Here is a 10606-nt window from a genome sequence, read left to right as displayed (position 1 = left end):
CTTAAAAACATGGAGGCACTGATAGATGCACAGATTGTGCAAAGATCTAACCAAAATAATAATCAGCCAGTCAGCTGCTGCAAACAGGCCACAGCACAGATCTTTAACCTGCGTCTCAGCAGCTTCGTTTAAAGCTGCGCAGCCTGCAGTAATTGGATTGGCCAAAGCCTCCTGATTGGTGCTGCGCCTATTTTTCTCTAAATTGTGAGAGAGATTACCAGCTCATCTGTCTCAGATTTCGTCGTAGCGGTTTGTTTTTTTAACTTTACAGATCATAAACACTTCTACAGGTGATAAAAAACGAGATCACACTGGAGCCCATTGATTTCATCGCGGATTTGTTTGAGACTCAAACTGCAGCAGCACAGTGTCACAGTACTGCCCAAAAGAGTAAAAATGCATGCACTGAAAAACCGTAACATAAGAAGACAACGTGTAGCCTGAAATGGGAGACCGACGAGTACTTTTGGTAATATTAGGTGACTCTCCGGTAACTATTTGTAATTAAATACACGAGTACTTTTTTCCAAACAATTTCTATCGCAGAAACGTTATTAAGCCAGTGTGCGCAGTTAATGCTTTCTTTGTTTTGAGTTAAACCATATGAATGCAACTATTTGGAGTTTCACCTTCAAGACTCGGCGTGTTCCCACCACACCTGCTCCTCCGCTGCAGGATTATGCTTTTATTTTGAAATGCGGCAGATTTGGTTGAACCTCCTTTAGGAAAAACCTGAGATTCCTCAGACAGGTGCAGCAGCTACCTGGAACACCTGTTACGGTTTTGCGTGTTTCTTTTCAGGTTTCCTCTGAACCCTCCAGTCGCCTGTCGTGTGTTTACAGCCCGTTAAAGGTTTTTTTGCCCCACATGGTCGTTTCTACGTTACCCGTTACTGCTGAGTAACCGGTTCCTGCTCTTTCCCCGGGGCCTGGTAAACTGTCAATGAAGAAAGAAAAACAAACGAGCTCATTCCAGACATTTTCTCTGTGATGACATATTGTCCCAGAGATTTGAAACCTTTTCGCGTGACCGTCAGTGACGTTACTGGGCTCGTGCTTCGGGATCGCGAGCGTTTCAAAACCCCGCCTCGTTAAATCCACCTGTTGCAGCACCTGGAGCAGAGCAGCAGTGCCGGGCTGCAGGACGACAGCATGGCAGGTAAGAGCCGGTTTCCCATTGAACACCCTGTGATGAGAAAAAAAATAAACTTTTTAATTATTGGGACACTTTTTTTTGTCCAAATATTCATATTTCGGACAAAAGGGTTTTTCCCTGTCAGGAAAACTCCGATGTTTATTCCTCAGGATGGTAATAAATAGTGATTTACTGTTACTTAATATATTGTGCTCAACTACTTTCTCGAAGTACTTGTACTTTATGCTTTTACTTCATCACCTTTACTTAATGACCTTTGAACTCAACTGCCTATTTTCCTAGTCTAGGTTATTCATACGAGTTCTAATCAACAGATAAACTGGGAGTTGTTTCTATAGATAATATTTTTCTTTCAGTGTTCAGTCGCCTGAATTACACTGTAGTACATAACAGAGTGTTATGCAGTAATATGTTAGTATTCTGACATCGATTGTTCTGGAAAACAAGTACATATATGATGAGACTTGTAATATTTCAATAGTATTACAACTTGTACTTAAAGGCGGAGTACTTCTTTTCCCATCGGTAACCACTTTATTAGGTACACCTATAAACTCTGTATTTCAGTGCAAACTCTGAAATAAGTTTATTGACACTGTTAAAAATCTGTAATTCAGATATCAACATGAAGGGTGGCGTTCTGATGACGACTTCCTGTTTAGGCTGCATAATAAACTGAGTACTTTTGAAAGCTCCAGGTAATAATTTGCTGTAGCAAATATCCAGATTCAGTAGAGACTGAAATGAGCGGCCTTGGCCTCTGTGGATATAAAAGTCATTGGGAAAATTTTAGTCCCAGTTTCGAGGCCATACTGAGGTTTAAAAGCAATTCCAGCTCAAGTCCAGTGTGTACTTTTGTGAATGTGAACCCCCCTCCCTATTTACACTGTAAGTGTAAATAAAAGCCATATAATAATGATGCAATAAATCAAGTCCAACAAATACTGTGAACCAGGCACCATTCACACACTGCGCCACATCTGACAGCCTTCTAGGAAAGATGGCAGGTTGTGTTTTAATAGCACAGATGTCGTGCAGCGCAGGTTAAAACAGCCGTGGAAGTGTGAAGTGTCCTCATCCTACGCTAAAGTGAACCAGCAATTAAAAGGGATACAACTATGGAAATGAACTTACTGTAGTACCAAAGAGGAATTTGATATTCAAAATGACAAAAGTCCGAGTTTTAATGACCTCTGATTTAACTGGATCGTGTTGGTGTGGTGCACTAATGCTTACAAAACATTAACCATGGAGCAAAAAGTCTGTTTGTGTATACGGCGCCATTTTTATCATGTCATAAAAATATAATAAAAGTGGAGCAACGTACGCTGTCGTCTGAATCGGTCACATTTTCTGGGCTGTTTGTAGGACGTTGCTGAACATGCTGTCCGGTTGCATCGTGGGAGATGTAGGCGCCAGCAGGGACTGACATTTAAGTGAAATTGTAAAAGGGTGCGATTGGCATTTGACTGCTGGGTGGAGGGGATAATGATTTCCATAAACCACATATACAAACACCTTAATTTGACTACTGAAAAATGCAGGTGTGCTTGTTACACCAGAGTCAGCGGCCACTGTTGTCCCTGCGTCTCTCAGGTGTTCACTCCGGCGAGGGGATGGCGGGAGTTTTCTCCTATGAGAGTTCAGAAATCGACTGGTGCGAAGACAACTACAGACACTCTGAGCATGTGGTCGAGTCCTTCAACACGGTAAACTGAAAGCTTTTTATTCAGGAGACACTTGCAGTGGCGCTACCAGCCCAACAACTGCAACTCAAAGCCACACTTTGGACTGGTGATCGATTTAATGTTTTCCCTGCAGATGAGCAGCTTCATTTTCTTCATTATCTCTCCCATCATGCTCTACCTTCTGCACCCGTATGCCAAAGAGAGGAGCTTGGCGATCCACCTGGTTTGGGTCATGATGATTTTTGTAGGTCAGTCCTTTCTTTCTTTCTTTATTTAAACCAACTTCAGCCGTATGTCTGCAAAATAAATCCACGAAATGTTTTGTGTTTGTGAAACAGGCTGACTCAGTATAGATGAAATAGATATCACAAGAAATGTGTTATCAAGTAGGAAGATCTATAGCAGATGTTTGAAGCTTCTCTGAACTGACTAGGTTTTCTTAAAGCTTATGACACTAAAAGAAATACTTATTAGTTGCAACAGTAGCCGAACCAGTTTAACCAGTATGCAAGTTTAAATGTAATAACTAAAGCACGAGAAGAGAAGTCAGCTGCAAACTGGAGCTCTGCATGTCTCCCCTGCACTGCTCTTAACCATCTGTGAACGTGCAGTAACACGTCTCACTTTACCCGTTTTATACTTGTCTTCGCCTATAAAATCCTAAAAGCATGAATAATTCGACATCATTCTCTCGTTCTCTCTTCTTTGCAGGGCTGTTCTCGGCGTACTTTCACATGACTCTTAGTTTCGTCGGTCAGATGTTGGACGAGCTCTCGATCTTGTGGGTGTTGGCGGTCGGTTATGCCGTCTGGTTCCCTCGCAGACTCTTCCCTTCTTTTATAAAAGACAGGTATGTCGACCTTGTAACCATTAACCCAGCGACAGATGACTGATCTGTGTTTCGACAACTTAGTCCAAGGTCTTTGTGTCCGGCGTTTATTCGTGCCTCTGCGTGTTTCTAAGGAGATCAGTGGTCTTTCAGGATGATGCAAAACAATAACAGAGCGTTTCCAACACATGCCACTGTGAAACCTTATCCCGGCCGGACGAGGAGCCAGTTTAACAGCTCAAAGGTTCGTCATTGTCCCAAATGTGGTGGTTCAGTCTTCACCTTGATGGACACGGGGCTGTAAAAACAGAGCTCCACCCAACCTGTGTAAATATTTAAACTGCAAGGTGCGACAGGCGAATGAACATTTGATGTGTGAAACAATCCCCCTGCCATCAATAACCTCACAGTGATTTTCCAGTGTTTGATCCAGTGGGTTGCTCCTCCCGAACAGCCGAGGCCGCTGTGATTGCAGGGAAGTCTAATCGTGACGTTTTTATCATTTTGCTTCTGTGTTTTTGAATCAAACAGTATGACTGTGTAATTATCCACATAACCCCATTTTCAAAGGCTCAAGAGTCACTGGACCAACTAATGTCATTTATAATATAAGGATTGTTTTTAATATTTGGATGGAAATGAATGGGCAGCACGGTGGCACGGTGGTTAGCACTGTTGCCGCACAGCAAGAAGGTCCTGAGTTCAATTCCACCATCAGGCCGGGGGCTTTCTGTGTGGAGTTTGCATGTTCTCCCCGTGTGTGCGTGGGTTCTCTCCGGGTACTCCGGCTTCCTCCCACCGTCCAAAGACATGCAGCTTGTGGGGATAGGTTAATTGGATAATCCAAATTGTCACTAGGTGTGAATGTGCGAGTGAATGTGAGTGCGAATGGTTGTCTGTCCCTGTGTGTTGACCCTGTGACAGACTGGCGACCTGCCCAGGGTGTACCCCGCCTCTCGCCCTATGACAGCTGGGATAGGCTCCAGCGCCCCCCGCGACCCTGAAAAGGACAAGCGGAAGCGAATGGATGGATGGATGGAAATGAAGTCTAGAACTCATAGATGTCACCAAATATTGTGCTTTCTCCCTTGAGATGCTCTTCCAGGCTTTCACTGCAGCCACCTTCAGTCGCTGCTCTGTTGTGTTGACATGGTGACTGGCTTGGCTGTTGAAGAATAGTCATGATCCATTTGCACTACAAACACTGTGTGAGCAGAGAGTACAGCCCTGCACGCTTCACAGTTCGTTCTGCTACTTCTATCGGCAATCACGTGATCAATAAACGCCAGTGACAGCTGTGCAAGCGCTTAGATGTTTTCCTGTAATGTAGCCTTTTTGTTCTTGAATGTAGCCGTGCTGGACGCCTTGTTGCAAACTTACTGTATTTCCATTCATGAAGGCATGTCTTGATATTAGACCTTTACCTTCAGTGGTCTTTCAGGCCTTTTCAGGCATTGCTGAACTGGCCGGATTGTTGATTTGGCCACTCGTAAAGTTTCTTCACTTGCATCAACATATCTTTGACCGTCACATTAAGAAAGAATTCCTGTTAAAAGCTCCCAAATGATAATTCAACACTGAGACTCGACTCCAGTTCTTATATCTGCTGAATTTGTCACGACGTAGCCGAGAAACCAGCCTCACCTGGTTCACCTGCTTGTCAGCTACTTGTCCAGTTACTCACGAGCCTCTGACGACAGCGGCCGCGTATAAAAATGGCAGGACTTTGGTTCAAACTGTCCAACTAAACCAGTTAACTCCCAGTTATTCCACACGAAGAATGCTCAATGACGAGTTTATTTATTAGAAGTGTGAGTATAGGGAGGACAACCTGTTTTTCAGGTTTTCTTTCATGGTTTGCTAGACTGCTGTAACAATCATGTTTATTCACTTTGCACCCATCCAAACCAGCCTCACAGAATGCTTTACACAAAGCATGTGGTGAAATCAAACCCGTGAGTCCGTACGGGCTGGAGTACGATGCCAAAATAAAACTAAACGTCTGTTTCAAGTCTGCTTCAGGTGCGTGTTTATTTCCGTCTCTGTGCGCTCCAACGCAGATCCACGTTTTCAAAGCTCGTCCTGGTGATCACGGTCATCAGCTCGGTGTCGTCATTCGTCAAACCTACGGCCAACGCCTACGCGTTAAACTGCTTCGGCCTCCATCTGCTTTACACTCTGATTACGGAGATGAAATGGTAAGAAAAAGACACGTGAAAACCTGATTGTGCACTTTGCCGTTTGATTTCCTGCGATCATCCATTTTCCGTCATTCTCAGCTGCACTGACCAGAAGGCTCTGCGACTCGCCAAGCTGTCGATCGCTCTGTGGGTGCTCGCCATCTCCTGCTGGCTCGGTGACCGCTTTGGCTGCAGCTTCTGGCAGAGGATCAACTTCTGCTACCTGCATGGTTTTTGGTAAGTCCTGGCTTCCCGTTCATTTCTTTTATTTCTTTATCTTCACTTGTCTGCATGTTTGTTTCATATCAACAAGATGAATTACTGTCTTGATGCATGCTCAATCATCCAGGTCAGTAAATCCCAAAAAGTTGATTCTGTTGTCAGTGGGAGAAACGTTTCGTCATACAGGGGACGTCTTCAGTCTCAGCTGACTGCAGGTTTCCAACCTTTTAAACAGGACATTTGCATAATGACTGAAACCAGCCACTGAAGGAACAATGGGCTGTGAGCTCAGTTCCTCGATCATCAATCAAGAGATGCACCCTTAGGCCCCTCCTCCATTCAGAGATGGTCTTTCCCTTTTCACATTAATGGCCTCCTTGACTCCGCGCTCAAACCAGCGTTCCTCCCTGTCCAGGATGTTACATCCTCCTCCTTGAAAGAGTGATCAAGGAACTGACCTCACAGCCCATCGTTCCTTCAGTGGGCTGGTTTCAGTCATTGTGCAAATGTCCTGTTTATAAGGTTGAAACCTGCAGTCAGCTGAGACTGAAGACGTCCCCTGTATGACGAAACGTTTCTCCCACTGAAAACGTCCTGATGAACAGAATCAACATTCAGATGAATTCCTGAATGAAAATGAAAAGATGAGTTTACTGTAACATTAGATCAGCATTTGCAAACTTTGGTACCGTGAACCCCGACCTCCAGTCTTGGGATCGTTTATCCACCGTGAACGCATCATGAACAGGCCCCATTTTTAGGACAAAAATGGTTCGTGTCTTTGTGTTGACCTTCGATTTATCCGTCCTTCAGGCACATTCTGATTGTGATAGCTGTAGCCTACGGCAGCACGCTGATAGCCTACCTGGATGCCAACTACGAGATACCGTACTCGCTGCCTGGACTGCAGTACTGGCCCTGTGATAGATGGGCTGTTGGATTACCTCACATCGTCCTGAAAGGCAACTCCAAGACTGAGAAACGGTGCTGACGACGTGAAAATCTAATTTAACTCTGAAAGAACATTTCTGTTAGTTTACTCAACTTCTGCAATCGTGAAAAAGATCAATACCTGCTTTTCGCCTTCTTACCAAAAGCACATCACCACCAACGTTGTCAACCCCCCAAACCTGACTGACACATATTTTAACACTCGGGTTAACGCTGGACGACAAATAAACCCCGTCCGATCCTGAAAGTGTATTATTTTAAACCATGGCAGGATAACTGAATGTGTACAGCGTGCAAACGAAATCATCGAGGTTAGAAATCCCTCAAATCCAGAGTCAGACGGGGTAAGAGGAGGGGGGTTTCCAAAGCTTCCTGCACTGCAAGACAGTATAACAAGAAAAGATGGCACGTGTGTTTTGCTTTTGCTACTTTAAGCTTTTTAAATTAGTTTAATTTATTTAAAACATGAAAATGAAACAAGACTTGTTGTAATATACAACACCTCTGGAGGGCGCTGTATAAAGCACAGTGTAAATGCGTCAGTGCAACGATTTAAAACCAATAAAGTGTAAAGCAGTGTCAATTTATATATTTAATCAAGGTTAAATATGTTACTTACACTTATGTAAAGTATGAGTTTATAGTTATTTTCATTGTTAGCTATGCAATCGCCTGAAATACAGTAATTAGTGTATCAATTACATGGTCACAGATTACTTTTTAGCCTTTAAATTCATATTTCTAACACAGAAAGGGCACTACTTTAACTGGAAACTTTGACCTTTATTTATCTTTTCAACGCATGATTGTTTTATTTAAACACTTGCTTGAACAGTAAAAACTATAGTTGTAAATTAGTGCTGGAAACAGAGCCCTGTGACTGCAGAGGGTCAAAGATGGCTGAACTTTTGTGGATGTGCACGTGATAAAAGTGCGGTTTTACTGAAACATGTTTCACCTTTTAAGACAATGAGCTTTATAAATCCGTGTGCAGTGATCTTTAATGTTGGACTCATGTAAATGCTCTTACTTTGTTTATCAGGATACAGATGCACTGTGACTGTATGTTTTGTTATGATAAAATTATTGCTTTACCAAGAGGGCAAAAAAACAAATCTTGGCTTTAAGTGCTACAGAGAAACGTGTTTACATTAAAAATACCTCAGTGTGTGACACCGGTGCGCCCCGTCCTCGTGGCTCGTAACCTGCGCTCAGTTTTGTCCCATTTTCAGTCACTAAAATGTTTCAGTTCATAAACTTAAGTTATCTCTCTGAGCCGTTTCACTGGGGAAATGCTGCTGAAATATGACTCTACAGTTCATAACACAAGCCAGGCTCAGAGCAGCCTGTTACACGCCTCTTTGCTCTTTTGTTTTTTTCCTTAGGTTGAGAATAGCAAGCATAGATCATTTATGTAAACAAATACAGGCATCGTTTTCATTTTAGTGTGCAACACTGACCTCGTGTGGATGAAGAGATGACAGCAGGTGACGGCTTGCAGCCAAGTATCAGAGAAGCATTAATTTCCTTCACAAAATAAATTCTCGTGTAGCTTTTTTTTTTCCTGACTGAAAACTCTCCGTTCACTTACAGAAATGTTTGTGCACAAGTCGAGGGTCACCAGGATTTAAGAGATGAGGCTAATCACTAATCAGTATGGACTTTTCGACTTCACCATGATATGGGATTTTCTTTTTCTTTTTCTTTTTGTTTGTTTTGTAATATTTGAATCTTTTCTTTTTTTCTTTTGGTTCAGCTTTGTTAATGAAAATTTCTCAGATTGAAAAAACGGGAGCAATAATTTACCTTTACTGAAACGTCCCACGGCTAATGTCCAAACAAAATCCAAAGAAAGGTTAAGATCAGCTGGGTTAGATCATTTATTCAGAGAGATACTTTATGTTTTCTGGAAATATATTTGTGCAGATTTGATATAAATTCATCTGTAATTTAAATAAAGATCTATGTTACCTGAGTGAAATCTGTGGCTCATTGTTTCTGGTTGTCTTTGAGTCTCCTGCGACATTTCTGGTTGGTATCTGAGAGTCTGTGTCTGACAGCCAGATGGGATTTTCTTCCTCAGATTTAATTGAGAGGCAGGCTGGATCAGTTTGAGTGGAGGGAGACGAAGAGGAGGCACCAGCTTGGTGAGAGAGTGGTGACCTTCTGTCTGGCCGAGGCCCCGGTAATCTCACTTCAAAGTCCGAGCACCGCAGAGACTTGACTGTGGTGAGCCTTCATTCCCATCTGTATGAAAGAAGAAGAAAAAACAGTTTTCTTTGTCAGATGAAACATGACATGGACATCTGAGGCAAAGTAATGTGACCTGTTGAGCCAGGGGTAACATGCATTTGTCGACTGAAATGCAAACTGTCAGGATTTTTGATTAGTATGTTAAAAGTGTTATAAATGCAGGGCTCCAATGTTCCCATGTTTATTATTACCACATCACATGATATTAGTACTTCTACACTAAGGGGTCACGTGCCAGAGTGGCTGATTAAACGAGAGAAAGAATGTATGCAGGAAGTGAGATACGAGCCAAAGATGAGACGGAAAAAAAGAAATCAGGAGAGCGAGTGTGACCTTCTGAACAGGAAGCCAGAAGTCTGTTTCCTCACTGGGTCCTTGGGAGCCATGAGTGTATTTTAAAAACACTACATTTATTTGATGGTATTTGATGTTGAAGAGATTGTGAGTTTGTGGGTCTCAGTGACATAAACGCTGAAGAAGTGTGTTATTGAGCTTTTCTGTTTCGTGTTTTTGCAAATAACCTCCAGGAGTCGTCATTTACAACAAAGATAATGTTCCTTACAAAAAGCGATCACTTTATACAAAAGAACTGAGAATCAAAAGTAGCTCATGCCTTCCTCCATCAGCCCAAACCGCTGCTTGTCTGTCTGTCTCTCTGTGTTACCTTGTGTTGGACTGGTGCACCACACCTCTTGCACTAGAAACTGGAAGAGGGTTCCCAGGCGATTTAAAAAAAAAATAGAGGGATGTATTGAAGTATCATGGTTTTCCAATATAATTTTATAAGTTTCATATAGTGTTGAGTGTTTGTGATGTCAGATTGGAAGTGAATGGGAGTAGAAAGAAGAGCACAGAAGAACTGGGCGGAAGGCGGAAACAAAATCTGCAATATGTTGGATAATTTTCAGCATTTCACTTTGGGAATACACTCACTGGCCTCTTTCTGGGTACACCTCACTGGTACCAGGCAGGCTCCTGAATTCTTCATAGTACAGATTTAACACCATGCTGGAAACATTATTCATTTTGGTCCATGTTGACATGATGGCATCACATTGTTACGTCGACTATCAAAATCGTCGATGACTAATTTAATAGTCGACGCGTCGTTTGAAGCTTTGTAAGATCCCAAAAGACGCAGGAATAAGTAGCAGGATTTAAGAGTGTAATAACGGACTGAAACAGAAGATGGCAGCACTGCATGTACAAGGATGCCAGCTGCCGTTAAACCCCGAAGAAGAAGTAGCTGTGTCCCAGAATTCATAGCGCAGCCCAGCCAGTGTTGCCAACTTAGCGACTTTGTCGCTATATTTAGCGAGTTTTCAGAC

The 10606-nt window shown here is 42.7% G+C and overlaps 1 protein-coding gene across 4 annotated transcripts; it reads left to right on the top strand.

Annotated features, from left to right (window-relative positions):
• The first annotated feature begins 222 nt into the window (after positions 1–222).
• On the top strand, positions 223–9000 carry acer1 (alkaline ceramidase 1). 4 transcript variants are annotated; one of them, XM_085252637.1, is made up of 9 exons: positions 223–490; positions 802–1158; positions 2524–2607; positions 2752–2864; positions 2977–3091; positions 3555–3693; positions 5733–5870; positions 5952–6089; positions 6888–9000. In XM_085252637.1, the coding sequence occupies exons 4-9, from the start codon at positions 2772–2774 to the stop codon at positions 7063–7065; spliced, it is 801 nt and encodes a 266-aa protein (XP_085108763.1). In that variant the 5' UTR covers positions 223–490; positions 802–1158; positions 2524–2607; positions 2752–2771; the 3' UTR covers positions 7066–9000. The 4 variants fall into 4 exon arrangements, with proteins under 4 accessions (XP_085108763.1, XP_085108761.1, XP_085108759.1 ...); XM_085252635.1 differs by lacking the exon at positions 2524–2607 and having other exon boundaries at positions 224–469; XM_085252633.1 differs by lacking the exon at positions 2524–2607 and having other exon boundaries at positions 224–490.
• The last annotated feature ends 1606 nt before the right edge of the window (positions 9001–10606 follow it).

Source organism: Mchenga conophoros, linkage group LG17 (assembly GCF_057382185.1).
Source record: "Mchenga conophoros isolate Kocher_MC1m ecotype Shallow Benthic linkage group LG17, M_conophoros_male_GT1.1, whole genome shotgun sequence".
Taxonomy (NCBI): domain Eukaryota; kingdom Metazoa; phylum Chordata; class Actinopteri; order Cichliformes; family Cichlidae; genus Mchenga; species Mchenga conophoros.
Note: the sequence above shows the minus strand (reverse complement) of the source record. Positions and strands in the feature narration are given on the sequence as shown.

Bases quoted from the DNA above. Each gene is read 5' to 3' on its own strand.
- acer1 (XM_085252635.1), top strand. The intron at 2,865-2,976 runs GTAAACTGAAAG...TTTTCCCTGCAG, and splicing joins TGGTCGAGTCCTTCAACACG to ATGAGCAGCTTCATTTTCTT. The intron at 6,090-6,887 runs GTAAGTCCTGGC...TCCGTCCTTCAG, and splicing joins TGCTACCTGCATGGTTTTTG to GCACATTCTGATTGTGATAG.